This window comes from Ascaphus truei, chromosome 22 (assembly GCF_040206685.1).
Source record: "Ascaphus truei isolate aAscTru1 chromosome 22, aAscTru1.hap1, whole genome shotgun sequence".
Classification (NCBI taxonomy): Eukaryota; Metazoa; Chordata; class Amphibia; order Anura; family Ascaphidae; genus Ascaphus; species Ascaphus truei.
Genome location: NC_134504.1, coordinates 6,135,537 through 6,155,482, shown reverse-complemented (window position 1 = coordinate 6,155,482; position 19,946 = coordinate 6,135,537). Strand labels below are relative to the sequence as shown.

Below are 19,946 nucleotides of genomic sequence, written 5' to 3'. Positions count from 1 at the left end.
GTAGGGCCAGGTTTGGGAGGAAGTATGAGGAGCTCTGTTTTAGCCATGTTAAGTTTAAGGCGTCGGAGGGCCATCCAGGATGATATCGCAGAGAGACATTCAGAAACTTTGGTTTGTACAGCAGGTGTAAGGTCGGGGTTGTATATAATAGCCCCTAGCACACACTGTGTATATAATATATCCCCCTCAGCACACACTGTGTATATAATATATCCCCCTCAGCACACACTGTGTATATAATATATCCCCCTCAGCACACACTGTGTATATATAATATATCCCCCTCAGCACACACTGTGTATATATAATATATCTCCCTCAGCACACACTGTGTGTATATATAATATACCTCCCTCAGTACACACTGTGTATATATAATATATCTCTCCCTCAGCACACACTGTGTGTGTATATAATATATCCCCCTCAGTCATATATATATATGTGTGCTCATTTGCATGTCATTTCCCAGAATCCTTTGCTGCAGTGGAAGCGCTGTATGCTGGGTGACAATGGGGAAAGACAGGGTTGCAGACCTGCCTAAGACATGCAGATGAACATACAGTAATATTTACAGTTGCTATATATATATATATATATACACATATACTGTATATAATATATATCCCCCTCTCAGAGTGTGTGTGTATGTATGTGTGTATGTATATATACTGTATATAATACCTCCCCCTCAGTCATATATACACACACACACACATATACTGTATATAATATATCTCCCCCTCTCAGAGTGTGTGTGTATATATACTGTATATATACTGTATATACTACCTCCCCCTCAGTGTATGTATATGTGTATATATACATACACCGTATATAATATTTTTACCTCAGAAACTTCCTAGTAACTTCAGCCGGTTCCCGACGCGCTCTGATGACGTCATCAGGGCCGAGCGCTGCGTGACGTCCTGGTTTCTATGGTGACGCGCGCGCCTTGCTCGCGGCCGCCGAGCTGACGTCACCGGAGCGCCGCGGAAACCTCGGGATCATGGCGAGCAAGAGGAATGTGCTGTCCTCCCTGGCGGTGTATACCGGAGACTCCGAGCCGGAGCCGGAGAGCGACGGGGAGACCGGGGGTGAGGAGTGGAAGGCTGGGGGGGAGACAGTGGGTGTGAGGAGTGGAAGGCTGGGGGGGTTACAGGGGGTGTGAGGAGTGGAAGGCTGGGGAGGGGGTGTGAGGAGTGGAAGGCTGGGGGGGAGACGGAGTGTGGGGAGTGGAAGGCTGGGGGGGAGACAGGGGGTGTGAGGAGTGGAAGGCTGGGGTGTGAGGAGTGGAAGGCTGGGGGGGGAGGAGTGGGAGGCGGGGGGTGAGGAGTGGGAGGCTGGGGGGTGAGGAGTGGGAGGCTGGGGGGTGAGGAGTGGGAGGCTGGGGGGTGAGGAGTGGGGGGTGAGGAGTGGGAGGCTGGGGGTGAGGAGTGGGAGGCTGGGGGTGAGGAGTGGGAGGCAGGGAGTGAGGAGTGGGAGGGAAGAGGAATGTGCTGACCTTCCTGCCGGAGAGCGACGGGGAGGAAGGGGGGAGAGCAGGAGAGACGTGGGTGAGGGAGACAGGTGGGGGTGAGGGAGACAGGTGGGGGTGAGGGAGACAGGTGGGGGTGATGGAGACAGGTGGGGGTGATGGAGACAGGTGGGGGTGAGGGAGACAAAGGGGAGAGTGGGGGTGAGGGAGACAGGTGGGGGTGAGGGAGACAGGTGGGGGTGAGGGACACAGGCGGGAGAGTGGGGGTGAGGGAGACATGGTGCGAGTAATCACTGCCGCCCCCCCCCCCCCCGATAATCACTGCCGCCCCCCCCCCCCCCGATAATCACTGCAGTGATTTTATTCAAACTGTGTTTTGTTGTAGATGACAAAGGAGGTTTGGTGTCCAGATCGTACGGAGAGGATGACGTCTCCCGGGTGGAGGAGGACGGATCTATCCGGGAAGACGATGAGAACAGCCCGCAGTCGGTATGTGGATGTGTTTTGTGTGTGCGTGTCTGACCGTGCCGTCCCCCTGCCTCAACTGAGCCACCTGTGCTGAAGCAGGGATATTCCTAAATTCTGACCTGTTGGTGGCCCTTGAGGACTAGAGTTGGCCACCCTTGGTGTATGTGTTAATATATGCCCCTCAGCCGCAGTGGGGTGGGCAGGTCTGCTTGCGGGCCTCTCCCCTCTCTGGGCTGCACTCTGGAGTGTATGTGCGCGGAGGGGGTTCCAGCCTCTCTCCTCCTAAACCCCATCAATTCTCGTCTTTGTAGGAAGACGGCGATTCCGAGACTGAGAAACAGGATGCTGGTGACACGAAGGTATTTGCCAGAGGGAGACTGAGGGAAACACAGCATCGGGGGGGGGGGAGGGGGGGGAGCAAAGCATGTTATTGTTTATTTGTAAAGCGAGCATGTCCAGCTCTGGGAGATACTTCTAACCCACTCAACTGAATTGTTATAGTGTAACACCACTTAGTCAATATGGGGTTATTAAACTGTGATAGTGCCGGTCAGGGCAGTCCCGCTGACTTGAAGGGAGCTCCATACTGTTGAGCCCAGATCGGCACTATCATGGTTTGAGGAGTGCGCTTCAAACTCGGCCTGTTCCATTATTTCACCACCGGGTGGCGCTGCCGTATAAGCAACAACCCCCACGTACAGCGGCGTTACAAATTCAGGCGTGCCGCCGCATTCCACCCCGGAGGTGGCTCGTCGACGAAGAACAATACCGTGGAGCGCCAATTTATTCATCAAATGTGTTACCAGGAAGTAATGCATTGAGACTTACCTCTCGTTTTCAAGTACGTCCTGGGCACAGAGTCATGATAACAATACACGGTTACATTAAATGAACAGCGGTTGTACATTCAATTTACAGACATTTCATGGACTGTTAGAGATAATATATGATTATGGGCGTATGTAACATATACAGACAAGGTTACAATGGTGTTGGGAGAGGTAGGACAGGCCTGCAATGTGCTGTATTAGGAGAGGTAGGATAGCCCTGCAATGTGCTGTGTTGGGAGAGATAGGATAGGCCTGCAATGTGCTGTGTTGGGAGAGGTAGGACAGGCCTGCAATGTGCTGTGTTAGGAGAGGTAGGATAGGCCTGCAATGTGCTGTGTTGGGAGAGGTAGGACAGGCCTGCAATGTGCTGTGTTAGGAGAGGTAGGATAGGCCTGCAATGTGCTGTGTTAGGAGAGGTAGGATAGGCCTGCAATGTGCTGTGTTGGGAAAGGTAGGATAGGCCTGCAATGTGCTGTGTTGGGAGAGGTAGGATAGGCCTGCAATGTGCTGTGTTAGGAGAGGTAGGATAGGCCTGCAATGTGCTGTGTTAGGAGAGGTAGGATAGGCCTGCAATGTGCTGTGTTGGGAGAGGTAGGATAGGCCTGCAATGTGCTGTGTTGGGAGAGGTAGGATAGGCCTGCAATGTGCTGTGTTGGGAGAGGTAGGATAGGCCTGCAATGTGCTGTGTTGGGAGAGGTAGGATAGGCCTGCAATGTGCTGTGTTGGGAGAGGTAGGATAGGCCTGCAATGTGCTGTGTTGGGAGAGGTAGGACAGGCCTGCAATGTGCTGTGGTAGGATAGGCCTGCAATGTGCTGTGGTAGGATAGGCCTGCAATGTGCTGTTAGGACAGGCCTGCAATGTGCTGTGGTAGGATAGGCCTGCAATGTGCTGTGTTAGGACAGGCCTGCAATGTGCTGTGGTAGGATAGGCCTGCAATGTGCTGTGGTAGGATAGGCCTGCAATGTGCTGTGGTAGGACAGGCCTGCAATGTGCTGTGGTAGGACAGGCCTGCAATGTGCTGTGGTAGGACAGGCCTGCAATGTGCTGTGGTAGGACAGGCCTGCAATGTGCTGTGGTAGGACAGGCCTGCAATGTGCTGTGTTAGGCCGAGCTCCTACACGCCGCTTGCTTGCGAGAGTGCAAGCGCTTGCTGCTGTAGCACTAGCGATCTGTGCTCAGTGTTGGAGGCGATGAGGGGCGTGGCTATGACATCACAGTGCCGGTTCACCATGATTGGCTGAACCGCTCACGTGATGCGGCCGCTGCTTGGAAAGACCCTTTTTTTGTCTTTTTAAAACGCGGTCGCGCCATCACACGCGCACTAGGAGCGGCCTCAAGGGATCCTGCACTTTGTGAAGCGTTTACTGGCGTCGGTCGCCATCGTCCGCCAGAGAGCTGCGCTGATGCTTCCTCCTCCGAGTCTCGGGAAGGCCGGGGGAAGTGTGAAATGAGACACGCGGTGACTGATCAAGGCAGGGTGTGCCCGTGCAGGATGTGGGCCTCACACACAGCCGTCTGCACTAAAGGAATCGCAATCTACCGTGTCCGAAGGGGGGGAGTAACTCCTCTGTCCACATACTGTTTAGCCCGGCGGTTAACTCATTTGCAGGCCCCTCTGGCAGCTATGGGGTTAATTAATCTAAACCCTTTCTGCTGCTGTGGCTGAAAATAAAGAGTGCAAGCTCTGGAGGCGAGGGATCCATTGCGCCTGCAGCATTCTGCAGTTCGCAGCTGTGCGTTTCCTGTCTCCCGTCTCCCAGTATAAGGCTGAGTCCATAGAGGGGGAAGCCGCGCTCCTCCGCGCTGACGCTGAGGCTCGCCTGCTCGGTCAGGATCGATCCCATGGACTGGCAGGCGAGCCAGCGTGCGCGATCGGGAGGCGGGGCAGTGACGTCGCTGGGCCAATAGCCCGCAAAGCGCCGACGTCACGGCGTCGACGTCGTGACGCTGCTTCGCGCTGATTGGGTGTTTTCAGCCGACAGCGCGCTGAGAAACAGGCTCTGTTGTCGGCTGAAAATCCCAGCGCCTCAGCACGCCTGCGGACGCTCGCGGGAGCCCCCTGAAGACATCCTCATAGAGGATGACGGGCTCATCGCGGAGCGTCTGCACGGCTCCCCCTCTCGATACCCAGAATCCCTTGTACAGTGGAAGCACTGCGCTAAGAAATAATGGGGAAGGGCAGGGTTGCAGACATGCTACAAGGCCGGTTTGATGGCAGTGTAAATGCACGTGGCCCCGCGCTCTCCCCGAGGCCCCACGCTCTCCCCCAGGCCCCGCGCTCCCCCCCATGCCCCGCGCTCCCCCCCATGCCCCGCGCTCCCCCCCATGCCCCGCGCTCCCGCGCTCTCCCCCGAGGCCCCGCGCTCTCCCCCGAGGCCCCGCGCTCTCCCCCAGGCCCCACGCTCCCCGCGCTCTCCCCCAGGCCCCGCGCTCTCCCCCAGGCGCCGCGCTCTCCCCGAGGCCCAACTTCCGTAATCACCGTTTAAATGTTGTGAGGGGGTTTAAATTAACCGGAGTTGGGCCAGGGGGGCGCGGGCGGGGCCTCTGCACGTGTCTGCATCTCCTGCCACCCCCCAAGTCACGTGACGCCGTGAGGAGCGGACAAGAGGCCCCCCCCGCGCGCACCCAGCGCCCCGCAGCACTCCCAGCCAGCTCTGCGTGCAAATGCACCCACCGGTGGTCACTGTATTTGCTGTGCAATGTAAGGAAGAGGAACTCGCAAAGCTCGTCCCGAAATATCGGGTGCAAGTCCAACAAATAAAGTGACCCAACGGCTGAAGCAGCTGCTGGTTTTTGCAGTGTGTATACTGGGCTACTTCTATTTCATTCCGTTTGCCGTGTTCACACGTGGCGCTGTATCCCTGCTCCTCATACACAGCCGCTGTGATCCGTCCAGCAGGAAGTGTGACCCTGCGGGTGTGAGGTCGTTAGCCAGTGTCCCGTTCCTGGGGGAGGTGGGGGGGGGGGGACCCAGCCCTTCCGCTCCGCTCACCTGGTATTACTCACCTGAGAATCATTAACCTGGAGGCGCTGATTAAAGTTCTGAGTAACCCAGCTGTCCCACCACGCCCAGCCGGGGGGGGAGGGGTCCCTACCTCACCCCTCACCCGCTGGTATACAGAACGTGTAACAGGCGGGGTGCAGGAACCGAGCTAGAATGGAGTTAGTGCAAAGAGCTAGCAATCTAAGTCCCAGAGACTGTTTAAGCATCTGTACGTGTATCTAAAGCCCTTTCATGCCTAAAACCGCTCCCGCTCACTGCCCCACACCTCTGGAATACCCTCTCCCTCCACCTTTGAGGCCCATCTTAGCACACACCTCGGTAACGCAGCATATGGGAGCTCTGCTGGCTGCTACTGTACACCTCGTGCCTTTCCCACGGCCCCTTACAGACAGAGGCACTTACCAGCACACCCTCATCCTGTCTCTGTACGTTCTCCCTACTTACCACTTAGATTGTAAGCTCTTCGGGGCAGGGGCTTCTTTTCCTGTTGTTACTTTCATATCTCGAGCGCTTCTTCCCAGTAAGTGTTATCGGTTTATAGTGCTGGGGAAAGCGATGCACAGCGCACGGCGGGCGCCATATAAATAAAGATATACTGTACCTACTACCGGGAGATGTTTGGGGCAGCAGTCGCTGTGTCCTAAACTACTCCTTTAAACGTGTGTTTTGTTTAGTGCAGAGTGAAAGATCGAGGCGGCTGGAGAGGGAACGGGGCAGCTAGGGAGGATTTGGGAGCAGTAGAGACCGCGGGGCAGAAAGGAGACGGCCTTGGGAACAGCAGCTTGTTAGAAGCAGTCGTCTGTAGCCTATTGGGGTACACCCCTGCAACTGCCTCTGCAACCAGGGGTTTAAAAAAAATGGGGGGGTCACACATGCAGCCATGTGAAACGTAGAAAATGCATACTTTTATTTTTCCTGTGTGTTTAACTTAAAATGCAACAATATCGCCTGGTGTAATTCCTTGTGCAGGTAGCGGCACCTATAACCGCCCCCCTCTCCTTCCCCGTGGCAGTGGAAGGGTTAAGGGGCGCTCCTGGCAGGGGGGGGGCGGATCGCTGGCAGTGTGCTCCCGCCCCGGCAGGCATGTGCAAGCTCCAGCACAGCGTGTCTTGCCGGCGGTGCCGAATACCTGGCATTGCTCACACAGGCGTGTCCCTGCGGCTTCACGCAGACAGGGAGGAGACCTGCGCAGGAAGCCGGCTCTGCGTCACCCAGCACTCCCGGGCGGTGACCTGCGCGCGTTCGGGCCTGGCGTTGTGTTAACCACTGCACTGCCAGAGAGGGCCCGGGACACGCCGATCGGGTTTTCCTTTGGGCTTTACCGTCATCTTGCGCGTCCGGCTTGGTTATGGTTTATTTGTAAAGCGCCCGCACATTCTGCAGCGCAGTACAAAGGGAGGCGCAGGGATTCGATCTTTACATTAAGAGATGGGGGCAAACAGACACAGGTGGGAATGAGGGCGCTGGTCCGGAGAGCTTACACTCTGCAGGGGATAAGGGGCAATGTTGGAACAAAAGGTAACGCGGCTGCTCGTTGTGGGACAGAGTATATATCAGGATGGAGTATGGTCCGGCCGCACAGCTGATCCCATTAATGACGGGGTGGTAAACTCCAGTCCTCAAGGGCCACTGACAGGTTAGGTTTGAAGCAGATCACTGCTTCAGCACAGGTGGCTCTATCAGTGGCTCTGTAGTTGATTAAGCCACCTGTGCTGAAGCAGTGATCTGCTTAAAACCTGACCTGTTTGTGGCCCTTGAGGACTGGAATTGGCAGCCCCTGCATTAAGTTTTGGGGGTGTTGCCATGGAGATTGATCAAGCTGGATGTATTGAGGTTTGGGGGTGCGGATGTTAAGGGGTGTTGTATAGCATGGGATTAGGACCAGCTGCACAGCAGATACAAACAGGGTTGGGCGGGGGGGGGGGGAGAGGGTTGATGGGCTTCCTTGAAAAACTGTGTTTTCAGGGAGTGTTTAAATGTCTGAGAGCTGGGGGGGGGTGCGGAGGAGAGAGAGAGGGGGGGTGCGGAGGAGTGAGTGAGGGGGGAGGAGAGAGAGAGGGGGGGGTGCGGAGGAGTGAGTGAGGGGGGGGGAGAGAGAGAGCTGGGGGTTCGGAGGAGAGAGTGAGAGTCTGCCGGTGCCTGGCAGGGAATCCCAGAGAGAGGGGGCAGTGTGCGAGCTGCACAGTCCTGAGCTCCGACCCCAACCCCAAAACACTTAAACGTCACCAAATAATCCCTGGGAGCGTCACTGAGGGGCGAGCAGGGAGGGGAGGGGGTGCAGTTACAGAACCAGGGGAGGGGGAGCAGTTACAGAACCGGGGGAGGGGGAGCAGTTACAGAACCAGGGGAGGGGTGCAGTTACAGAACCAGGGGAGGGGGAGCAGTTACAGAACCAGGGGAGGGGAGGGGGAGCAGTTACAGAACCAGGGGAGGGGGAGCAGTTACAGAACCAGGGGAGGGGGAGCAGTTACAGAACCAGGGGAGGGGGAGCAGTTACAGAACCAGGGGAGGGGGAGCAGTTACAGAACCAGGGGAGGGGAGGGGGAGCAGTTACAGAACCAGGGGAGGGGGAGCAGTTACAGAACCAGGGGAGGGGTGCAGTTACAGAACCAGGGGAGGGGGAGCAGTTACAGAACCGGGGGAGGGGGAGCAGTTACAGAACCAGGGGAGGGGTGCAGTTACAGAACCAGGGGAGGGGGAGCAGTTACAGAACCAGGGGAGGGGAGGGGGAGCAGTTACAGAACCAGGGGAGGGGGAGCAGTTACAGAACCAGGGGAGGGGGAGCAGTTACAGAACCAGGGGAGGGGGAGCAGTTACAGAACCAGGGGAGGGGGAGCAGTTACAGAACCAGGGGAGGGGGAGCAGTTACAGAACCAGGGGAGGGGAGGGGGAGCAGTTACAGAACCAGGGGAGGGGGAGCAGTTACAGAACCAGGGGAGGGGGAGCAGTTACAGAACCAGGGGAGGGGGAGCAGTTACAGAACCAGGGGAGGGGAGGGGGAGCAGTTACAGAACCAGGGGAGGGGGAGCAGTTACAGAACCAGGGGAGGGGTGCAGTTACAGAACCAGGGGAGGGGGAGCAGTTACAGAACCGGGGGAGGGGGAGCAGTTACAGAACCAGGGGAGGGGTGCAGTTACAGAACCAGGGGAGGGGGAGCAGTTACAGAACCAGGGGAGGGGAGGGGGAGCAGTTACAGAACCAGGGGAGGGGGAGCAGTTACAGAACCAGGGGAGGGGGAGCAGTTACAGAACCAGGGGAGGGGGAGCAGTTACAGAACCAGGGGAGGGGGAGCAGTTACAGAACCAGGGGAGGGGGAGCAGTTACAGAACCAGGGGAGGGGAGGGGGAGCAGTTACAGAACCAGGGGAGGGGGAGCAGTTACAGAACCGGGGGAGGGGGTGCGGTTACAGAACCGGGCCTCCAATACAGAGAGAATGGCTGTTATTCTGTACAATACGAGCAGCGCTGATCCGGCCAGATCCGTGGGTCTGTCCAGGCGGACCCATATTGTTTTGAAGTGAAAGCACTCGGCCTTGTAACACACTTGTGTAGCTCAGGACTTGCTCAAATCCCTTGAAGCGCCCCCCCCCCCCCCCCTCAACAGGTCAGGTTTTCAGGATATCCCAGCTTCAGCACAGGTAGCTCAATCGGAAGCTGTCGAAGACTGAGCCCCGTGTGCTGAAGCTGGGACTGAGCCCCCTGTGCTGAAGCTGGGATATCCTGAAAACCTGACCTGTTGGGCGGGGCTTGAGGACTGGAGTTAAAAGCTCCAAAGAAAAAGCGTAAACCAAGAATCTGTCTGAAGGGACCGTTGTGGTCCTGAGAGCTTGCACTCTATTTAACCTCCGGTTGGCCATTAAAGGTATCCCCTCCTGCCTTTGCTCGTCTATTCATCCAGTATCCGCGTTAAAGCCCCGAAGTGTCCCCGAGTGAAACGCCGGCGTCTCGCTGCCGCACTGCGCTGCATGGAGGGCAATATTGACTAAATGCTGCTTTTCTATAAACGCACCAAGTGACGGGGGCCGTAGGGAATAGCATGACTTAGTCCACCTGTGCCTGAATGTGCGCGTTGGTATACACCGGCTGTGTGCTGCGGGTGACACGCGCTGGGCCCCTGTCACATGCGCCTGCGTGCGCGCGTTGGTATACACCGGCTGTGTGCTGCGGATGACACGCGCTGGGCCCCTGTCACATGCGCCCGCGTGCGCGCGTTGGTATACACCGGCTGTGTGCTGCGGGTGACACGCGCTGGGCCCCTGTCACATGCGCCTGCATGCGCGCGTTGGTATACACCGGCTGTGTGCTGCGGGTGACACGCGCTGGGCCCCTGTCACATGTGCCTGCGTGCGTGCGTTGGTATACACCGGCTGTGTGCTGCGGGTGACACGCGCTGGGCCCCTGTCGCATGCGCCTGCATGCGCGCGTTGGTATACACCGGCTGTGTGCTGCGGGTGACACGCGCTGGGCCCCTGTCACATGCGCGCGTTGGTATACACCGGCTGTGTGCTGCGGGTGACACGCGCTGGGCCCCTGTCACATGCGCGCGTTGGTATACACCGGCTGTGTGCTGCGGGTGACACGCGCTGGGCCCCTGTCACATGTGCCTGCATGCGCGCGTTGGTACACACCGGCTGTGTGCTGCGGGTGACACGCGCTGGGCCCCTGTCACATGTGCCTGCATGCGCGCGTTGGTACACACCGGCTGTGTGCTGCGGGTGACACGCGCTGGGCCCCTGTCACATGTGCCTGCATGCGCGCGTTGGTATACACCGGCTGTGTGCTGCGGGTGACACGCGCTGGGCCCCTGTCACATGTGCACGGACGAGATGTTTTTGTTGACGTCCTTCCCAGGTTCCATTGATCTGTGTTTTACGGCCTCGTTCGACCCCCCCCCCCCCTCCCACGCCCCGGCTGGCACCGTGCCCGGGCCTGGGCAGCCTACCGGCACAGACAGGATACAGGCAGGAAGCCTGCAGGTTCTAGATCGCTCGATCTCATGGGGGCGAGCAGGAAGACTGAGCCCTGTGTGAGTGAGACCTCTCCCAGGCCCTTCTCTCTCACAGGGGGGGGGGGGGTCCTGTCTGTGTCTGTGTTGTTTTCAATGGAAAGCGTCTCATTCCTGCAGGGGCGCAATAAATCTTCTATATGGGGCAGCATTGTTCCATCCCCTGAAGTTTATCAGGGGGCGTTTCCTACTTCACTAAGCGGTAAAAAGATGCAGTTAAAGTTTGTTTTCTTTTGGGGTGTGGAGGGGCAGGGAGAGGGGGACGGGGGGAGGGGAAGTGGGGGGGACAGGGGGACGGGGAAGGTTGATAGAAGACCCAACATGTATATTGCAGTAAGGAGTAACATTACCTTTCACCCAGGCTTTGCTGAGAAGCTGCGTAAGGCCGCGGCCAGAGTGAGCGCGACGTCGCTCGCGCCGGAAACAGGCAGGCGGGCAATGCCCGTGTCCACAGACCGAGAGCGCCGATCCGTGGCGAGACACGTTTGTTTGGATTTGCCGCGCGACGGTCAGGCCACGCGCGCGGTTCAGCCACGGAGGGCGAACCGCTCGCGTGACGCCCCTGCCACAGATTGTACAGGCGCGTGTGCCAGCCTGCGCACGGTCGCGCCTACTATGAACCTGGCCTAATGCGGCAGGCAGGGGGTCCATGGGGGGGACAAGAAGCAGAAGGTGACAGTGTGTGCTGCTTTGCATGTCGTTACCCAGAATCCCTGGCTGCAATGGAAGAGATAATGGGGAAGAGCAGGGTTGCAGAGCTGCCCGAGACACGTGGATGCTCACACGTGGCGTTTGTGTTGACTGTACGGGGGAGGGCTCTTGTCACTTTTTTGTGTCGGTTATACCCACTCCCCCCGCTTCACTTTGCGTAGCCTGCAGCCACACTCATGCTGTTGGGACCCCTAAGGCGGCGTCCATGCTGCCGCAGACCGTGCGGGGGCGTGCGCGATCACATTGCCTTAAGGCATTGATCGCGCCCATAGACTGCGCGACAGCAGGAGGGGGGGGGGGGCGAGCGTTGCGCGGGGAATTGGTTCAAACTGGTTCATAGGCGCGACGGGCAGGTCACGTGCGTTTCGCCCAATGAGGGCAAACCAGCTCCGTGATGTCACAGGTAGACACACCCCCATGTCGCGTTTATCTTGGCCGCTAAACGCGGGTGACGTCGCGCACGCCACAGCACGGTCTTCAGCAGCATGGATGCAGCCTAAGAAGTCGAAACTGCTGTCTGTGAGTAGGTTCACTGGCTCTACACTTCTGTAACCCAGGCTGGGTAATGTGGCAGGCAGAAGCTTATGGGGGATCCATGTTATAATGGAGAAGTAGAGAGTGGATCACTGTGAGTGCTTATTTGCATGTAATTTCCCACAATCCCTGGCTGCAGGGGAAGCGGTGTATGCTAAGAGATAATGGGGAAGGGCAGGGTTGCCTGGCTGTGCTCACAACGTGGGATTGTCATTTGCTGTAATAACGAGTGACACAATGTGCATAGTGCGACATTGTGCTGTAATAACGAGTGACACAATGTGTGTAACACGACATCGTGCTGTAATAACGAGGGACACAATGTGTATAGTGCGACATTGTGCTGTAATAACGAGTGACACAATGTGTATAGTGCGACATTGTGTTGTAATAACGAGTGACACAATGTGTATAGTGCGACATTGTGCTGTAATAACGAGTGACACAATGTGTATAGTGCGACATTGTGCTGTAATAACGAGTGACACAATGTGTATAGTGCGACATTGTGCTGTAATAACGAGTGACACAATGTGTATAGTGCGACATTGTGCTGTAATAACGAGTGACACAATGTGTATAGTGCGACATTGTGCTGTAATAACGAGTGACACAATGTGTATAGTGCGACATTGTGCTGTAATAACGAGTGACACAATGTGTATAGTGCGACATTGTGCTGTATATGGAAACCTGCATACAGTGTAGATTCCCTGTCTGCAAGAGCTTGCAATCTGTTTTTGGGTTAGCCCCTGCCCCCTCGGGACTGGGGGTCCCTGCTCTGGATTGGGACGTCCCCCACTGGCTTGTGACTCTGGCACAGCGAGAGCAGAAGCTAGTGGCATGCTGGGAAATGCTGCTCGTCACCCTTCTCTCCTCTCCCCTCCTCCCCTCCTCTCCTCTCCCCCCTCTCCTCTCCCCCCCTGCTCCTCTCCTCTCCCCCCTATCCTACTCTCCGCCCCCCTCTCCTCCCCTCTCTCTCCTCCCTTCCTTTCTTATGTGCTAATTCTCCCTCCTTCCACCCCCCTCGGCGCTTCACCTCTCTGATCTCTCTTGCTCCCCCCCTTTGGTTCCCTTGGTCTTACTATAGGTGCTAGTGATTATATTACATGGGACGTCCTGGAACAGTCTGTATTTCACTTGCTCCACATTCAGTATTGTGCAGGATATATACAGCCCTCCCCTTCACGCTGATCTCAGTGTGTGTGTGTGTGTGTGTGTGTGTGTGTGTGTGTGTCTCCACCCGCTCACATGCCCGTTCCATTGTCCCTAGGATAAAGTGTTTATCTCTAAAGATGGAACTGGTTCGTTAGCTCTTTTTCTATGACCTAGTTGTAGCAATTTTGTCCATTTATATATAATTAAAGGTGCAAATTTGTGCCTTGGGAGCTTTCCAAACCTCATAGGTCTCTTCTTCACGTGTACAGAGCTTCCCAAACCTCAGACGTCTCCCTGAAGCATTCTGGTTGATCCCTGTGAGGAGGTTAGCAAAGTATAGAGGCTCCTAGGCCGGTGTCCAGCCCGTCCCCAGGACACAGAGACCATAACATCGCTCTTACTGTCGGGATGCTGTTAGGGCCTCTCCTAAACCCCTCCCGCCCCGGGGCCTGTGCCCGCCCGCCTCTCCTAAACCCCTCCCGCCCCTGTGCCCGCCCGCCTCTCCTAAACCCCTCCCGCCCGGGGCCTGTGCCCGCCCGCCTCTCCTAAACCCCCTCCCGCCCCGGGGCTTGTGCCCGCCCGCCTCTCCTAAACCCCCTCCTGCCCCATGGCCTGTGCCCGCCTCTCCTAAATCCCCTGCCCTCCCGCCCATGGCCGGTGCCCGCCCGCTCTCCTAAACCCCCTCCGCCCCATGGCCTGTGCCCGCCCGCCTCTCCTAAACCCCCTCCCACCCCGGGGCCTGTGCCCGCCCGCCTCTCCTAAACCCCCTCCTGCCCATGGCCTGTGCCCGCCTCTCCTAAACCCCCTGCCCTCCCGCCCCATGGCCGGTGCCCGCCCGCCTCTCCTAAACCCCCTCCCGCCCCATGGCCTGTGCCCGCCCGCCTCTCCTAAACCCCCTCCCGCCCCGGGGCCTGTGCCCGCCCGCCTCTCCTAAACCCGCTCCCGCCCCATGGCCTGTGCCCGCCCGCCTCTCCTAAACCCGCTCCCGCCCCATGGCCTGTGCCCGCCCGCCTCTCCTAAACCCCCTCCCGCCCCGGGGCCTGTGCCCGCCCGCCTCTCCTAAACCCGCCCCATGGCCTGTGCCCGCCCGCCTCTCACGCAGGTAACCTCCGATTAAACTGGACTAACCGGCACACGTGCAAACAGCCCTGGTTAACCCCTCGGCACCTGGATGTCAGGACGCAAGACTGTAGCCCATGGGACTTCCTGGTCCTGTGGCACGACTTAACCACTTCAGTGCTGAGTGGGAATCGGCGGTGCTGTGGCTAGTAACAGAGGGGTGGGTTCTTTTGTTTGAGAGAGGACGGGTAACTCTTGTGCGGTTGGGGGGGGGGGGGTCTGGCAAAGCATTGCGTTAATGCAGGGGGTTCTCAACTACAATCCTCAAGGCACCCCAACTGGTCAGGATATCCCTGCTTCAGCGGAAGTGGCTCAGTCAAAGATTGAGCCTCTGATTGAGCCACCTCTGCTGAAGCAGGGATATCCTGAAAACCTGACCTGTTGGGGGATGTCTTTAGGACTGCGTTGAGGACCCCCGGCATTAATGGACTAATCGTTACAGTAACGCCCAGGCCTGTCGCTGCCAGCCCCGCGTCAGTCCTTTCTAACCGGGTGAGTGTGGCTGTGGTTGGTTCTCTTTGGTCCTGTGCGGATCGGCACCTTGTAGAATTTGAGGAGAGGGGACGGTCCCTCCTGTTATTGCTCCGCGGCCGGAATAATCCCCTTGTCATGCTGACTGTCTTGTTGACCTGAAGTGTGGGGACATGTGAAGCAGTGAGAGGGCGCTGCGACTTCTCAGTGACGTGACCTGGAGTCGGCTTACCAAAAATAGCTCATTTTGGTGGCCGTCTGCCCCCCCGTGACTTGGTGGCCGTCTGGGCCCCCGTGACTTGGTGGCCGTCTGGGCCCCCGTTACTTGGTGGCCGTCTGGGCCCCCGTGACCTGGTGGCCGTCTGGCCCCCCGTGACTTGGTGGCCGTCTGGGCCCCCGTAACACGTCTGTAGAAGCTTTGATGGGTGAAGTGTCGTCAGATAACGGTGCAGACCAGTGGCGTCACCGTGTGATCACCGTGTGATCATCGGGGCGGGGTTTTAGCTCCGGTAACACCGTGGGTCAGACCTTTCCTCTGTGCAGGACTGGGCCCCATATCCAGCCTGGGAGAGTAAAGGGCGGGCGACGGACACATCATGCAGAGAATGAGGCAGTATGTCTTTGCTGCAGGGGTAGTGGTTTCGTGGAGCAGCCTCCCAGCAGAGGCGGTGGAAGAGGCTATTACAGTGTAGGACTTGAAAGCTGCATGGTTTTGCATGTCCGTTTTTATAGGCGGAGGGTCAGAGCGCTCGGGGTGCGTAACTTCTGAGGTTTGTCCCAGTGCCCCCCCCCCCCCCCCCGACCTCTCACCTCCTCTCTCCCTGCTGTGTTACAGGAGCTGCCCGAGGCGGATAAGAGGGACCCGCAGGAGCTGGTCGGTAAGTGTTTAATACGGACTGAGTCGCCCATACACCCACTTGTGTGCTGGTATGTAACGGGTATCACACAATATTAATGATTAGATCTTTATCTGTGAGCCGCATTGCACCACAAACCTATGTAACGGGTATCACACAATATGAATGATTAGATCTTTATCTGTGAGCCGCATTGCACCACAAACCTATGTAACGGGTATCACACTGACCGTCCGTAGCGCTGTACGTGGATACTCGCAGGCACAATGAGCTCTGCCCCAAAGAGCTCACAATCTAATGTCGCTGCCCGTAACACGAGGGAGTTGGAGACTTTCCCTAGGCAGCAAGGAGATGGCCCTGTGATTCGTAGTGATTTCACCCACTTCAGAGACAGCGTATTCCGTGGGCAACCTCCACCCCTCCCCCTCCACAGGATGACACATCCCTGCAGATCCCTGAAAAACACGGCTCACGGATGTGAGTGTGTCAGGGCGTGTGCGGAGATATCGCGCCCTGCGGCCCTGTATTCAGATGCCAACGCGTTCCCTGACGTACACCCGTGGAATAAGTCGTGTGTCCTGCTGGGGCAAAGCGGGGGGGGGGGGCTCTGCGTAACGGGGGGGGGGGCTCACTACTGCGCTGCTTCAACTGATTGACCCATCGCTGGCCGCGTAGCGGTTGCAAGGACGTATCCGAGCTGGAAGTGTGAGGGTGGGGTTAGGGGAGGAGGGTGGGGTTAGGGGAGGAGGTGGGGTTAGGGGGAGGAGGGTGGGTTAGGGGGAGGAGGGTGGCAGGGGCTCATCCAACTGGTGGGGGGAGAGGGCCCATTGTCATTGGACAGAATCTATATAGGTGTGGACGCTCTCTCTTGGGGAGGGGGGGTGTGGGTGCCCCCTCTCCTCCCTTGGGGGGGTGGTGGGTGTCCCCTCTCCTCCCTTGGGGGGGGTGGGCCGGTGTCCCCTCTCCTCCCTTGGGGGGGGGGGGGGGCCCCCTCTCCTCCCTTGGGGGTGTGTGGGCGCCCCCTCTCCTCCCTTGGGGGGGTGGTGGGCACCCCCTCTCCTCCCTTGGGGGGGTGGGCGCCCCTCCTCTCCTCCCTTTGCCCCTCCTCCCTTTGTCCCATCTCTCCTCCCTTGGGGTTGGGGGGTGGACACCCCCTCCTCTCCCTTGGGTGGGCGCCCCCTCCTCTACTCCCTTGGGGTGGGGGGGTGGGCGCCCCCTCCTCTCTTCCCTTGGGGTGGGGGGGTGGGCGCCCCTCCTCTCCTCCCTTGGGTGGGGGGTGGGCGCCCCCTCCTCTCCTCCCTTGGGGTGGGGGGGTGGCCGCCCCCTCCTCTCCTCCCTTGGGGTGGGGGGGGTGGGCGCCCCCTCCTCTCTTCCCTTGGGGTTGGGGGGTGGACACCCCCTCCTCTCCCTTGGGGTGGGCGCCCCCTCCTCTACTCCATTGGGGTGGGGGGGTGGGCGCCTCCTCCTCTCCTCCCTTGGGGTGGGGGGGTGGGCGCCCCCTCCTCTCCTCCTTGGGGTGGGGGGGTGACCGCCCCCTCCTCTCCTCCCTTGGGGGTGGGGGGGTGGGCGCCCCCTCCTCTCCTCCCTTGGGTGGGGGGGTGACCGCCCCCTCCTCTCCTCCCTTGGGGTGGGGGGGGTGGGCGCCCCCTCCTCTCCTCCCTTGGGGTGGGGGGGGGGTGCCCCCTCTCGCTGGAAGGTGGGTGCCCTCTGCTCTCCAATGGTGCCACTCTGCGCCGATATAACGAGACATTGTTCCTTTTGTGTAGATGGGCCCTTCCATCCTACCCTCGGAGGTCAGACCTCACCCCGCACCCGACTCCTCGTGTGCCATAACTGTATCGCCGTGGTAACCGCGGGGCGCGGTGCCGACATTAACCAGTTCTCTGCTGGAGGATGGAAATGGTTAACCCTGCCATTCCCTGCCATGCAGGTCCCCTCTGACAATGCGTCTTTACATGTCACCCTCCGTGTACCCGGCGCTTTACATGTCACCCTCCGTGTACCCGGCGCTTTACAGCGGTAACACGCCTGACGTAGTCGGAATAAGCGCTTCATACAGAAAAAAGCTTCCCTGCCCAAAGAGCTTACAGTCTTAAGTGAAGGGGTTCATGTGAACACCACCATAGGTTCTGCATGCCGTCTCCTGATATTCAGGCACTGCAGCAGTTAGGTGTCCCCCAGATGCACCTTGGACATGGTTATCTCTGCATTGCCTTCACGGTGCGCCCCTGCCCACCAGGGCATTATGTAGCGGGATTATCTGATGGTCGTAAGCAAAGCTATGTCATGGCCTAGTGAGAGAGGTCCCCCCCCCCCCCCAGGGACAGGCGCGGTGGCCTAGTGAGAGAGGTCCCCCCCCCCCCAGGGGACAGGCGCGGTGGCCTAGTGAGAGAGGTCCCCCCCCCCCCAGGGGACAGGCGCGGTGGCCTTCGCTGCAGCAGGGCGTGTGGGAAACATGTACGCTTCCTTGCACTTTATTTATGGAGCTGATTCTCACAGTGTAATTATTAGGGCACTTCTGGGTGTAAGTGCGCTATAGCTCACACGCAGCACATATATGTAGGTGCTGCTTACGTGTCGCCCCCTCAGGCCCCGCGTGCATGTCACGCTTCCCCTGCTGGTGGCGTTATTATTGTTGTTGATATGGTTTTCTTTCTCTTGTCTCCATGCAATGGAAGAAACACACGAGACATTATAACATTGCGTGTGTGTGTGCGTGTGCGTGGTGTGTGTGCGTGTGTGCGTGCGTGGTGTGCGTGTGTGTGTGCGTGCGTGTGTGCGTGCGTGTGTGCGTGTGTGCGTGTGTGCGTGCGTGCGTGTGTGTGCGTGCGTGTGTGCGTGTATAGATCTATATATCATTGATTATAGTGGCACTCCATTAACAAAATGGTTAACTGCCTGGGTGCATTCGCTTCTCCTCTCTATGTCTTTCTGTCTTCGTCTTTGTCTTCTGTCTCCTCTCTCTGTCTCTGTCTCTCTTCTCTGTGTCTCTGTCTCCTCTGTCTTCTCTGTGTCTCTCTTCTCTCTGTGTCTCTCTTCTCTCTGTGTCTCTCTCTCTCTGTGTCTCTCTTCTCTCTGTGTCTCTCTTCTCTCTGTGTCTCTCTTCTCTCTGTGTCTCTTCTTTCTTGTCTCTCTTCTCTGTGTGTCTCTCTCTCTCTCTCTCTCTCTCTCTCTCTCTCGCTCTCTCTCGCTCTCTCGCTCTCTCTCTCGCTCTCTCGCTCTCTCGCTCGCTCTCTCGCTCTCTCTCTCGCTCTCTCGCTCTCTCGCTCTCTCGCTCTCTCTCGCTCTCTCTCTCTCGCTCTCTCTCGCTCTCTCTCGCTCTCTCGCTCTCTCTCGCTCTCTCTCTCGCTCTCTCTCTCGCTCTCTCTCTCGCTCTCTCTCTCTCTCTCTCTCGCTGTGTCTCTCGCTGTGTCTCTTCTCTCCCGTGACTGAGTGCAGCTTGGAATGTTTTGGCCAAAAGGATTGAACGAAATGACCCCGTACTTATGGAAGAATAAACATAGAAATGACCAAACTAATTAGTCTCTCTCCCAGTGGCGCTGCAGGTGGCAGATTACACACACACACACACACACTCTGCTGTGATTCGGGTTTAGATCTAGCTAAGACCGTGCATGTCAAATTGCACATTTTCTGATGGTAGCCCAACTCCTGGTGTGCAGTGATGCCCAGGAGGAGGCTCGGGGCAGCCTGTGGTATTCTGCCTAGATCATAGAGGGGGGATTGTTCTTGTGCGTGAGGAGGAGGGGTACAGCTGGGGCAGTGACAATAGGCCCGAGACGCGTCCCCCCCCCCCCCCCCGAACGGGCGCAATTAATCCTGTGATTTGGCAGACCTGAAATGTCATGTTTATCACCCAGAGTGAAGAGCGCGTTAACACTCGCACTGCAGAACGCAGGGGGGGGGGGTAGATTGGCAGTACGCGGGTTAAGCGCCTCCGCTCACGTTCGCCTTGTGTCTCCGCGTCTCCAGCGTCTTCTCGGAGAGGGTCCGGAACATGTCGCCGACGACATCAAAATCCCCCCGGAGCCAGCGGGCCGCTGCGCCAATCACCTGCAGGTAAGGCCAGCGCGGGGCCCCCCGGTCAGATGCGTCCTGCGTGGACGTGGCGCTAGAGTGCAAGCTCTTTGGGGCCACGGGCATGCCCCCAAAAGGTATTGGCATTAACTCTTTCGGTGCCAGAGGGGCCTGCAACGCATAGCGGAGCCCCCCAGTAGAGAAAGGGTTAAGTTGTTTGAGTTTCTATGGAGAACCAGGACTGGACTCTCGGATTGGCCAGTCCGGCAGCCGCACAGGATTCCAGGAAGCCGCG

At 58.0% G+C, this 19,946-nt stretch overlaps 3 protein-coding genes across 3 annotated transcripts in view; 2 read left to right on the top strand and 1 right to left on the bottom strand.

Annotated features, from left to right (window-relative positions):
• Positions 1-1,099, bottom strand: part of RECQL5 (RecQ like helicase 5) — a 74,561-nt gene extending 73,462 nt beyond the window's left edge. The window contains exon 1 of the mRNA XM_075579794.1: positions 851-1,099. The gene's annotated coding sequence lies outside the window, so the exon portion shown is untranslated. The remainder of the gene's footprint in view (positions 1-850) is intronic.
• On the top strand, positions 942-15,747 carry SAP30BP (SAP30 binding protein). Its single transcript, XM_075579795.1, has 4 exons — positions 942-1,097; positions 1,863-1,966; positions 2,257-2,304; positions 15,613-15,747. The coding sequence occupies exons 1-4, from the start codon at positions 1,010-1,012 to the stop codon at positions 15,730-15,732; spliced, it is 360 nt and encodes a 119-aa protein (XP_075435910.1). The 5' UTR covers positions 942-1,009; the 3' UTR covers positions 15,733-15,747.
• A 3,523-nt stretch (positions 15,748-19,270) lies between these two features.
• The window catches only part of ITGB4 (integrin subunit beta 4), a 33,482-nt gene continuing 32,806 nt past the window's right edge, over positions 19,271-19,946 (top strand). The window contains 2 exon segments of the mRNA XM_075579621.1: positions 19,271-19,329; positions 19,607-19,693. Of these exon segments, the coding sequence (XP_075435736.1) occupies positions 19,271-19,329; positions 19,607-19,693 (146 nt within the window).

Excerpts from the sequence above, each read along its gene's own strand:
- SAP30BP (XM_075579795.1), top strand. The coding sequence starts at position 1,010 with ATGGCGAGCAAGAGGAATGTGCTGTCCTCCCTGGCGGTGTATACCGGA. Across the intron at positions 1,967-2,256 it reads ATGAGAACAGCCCGCAGTCG|GAAGACGGCGATTCCGAGAC; the intron begins GTATGTGGATGT and ends TCGTCTTTGTAG. Across the intron at positions 2,305-15,612 it reads AGGATGCTGGTGACACGAAG|GAGCTGCCCGAGGCGGATAA; the intron begins GTATTTGCCAGA and ends GCTGTGTTACAG.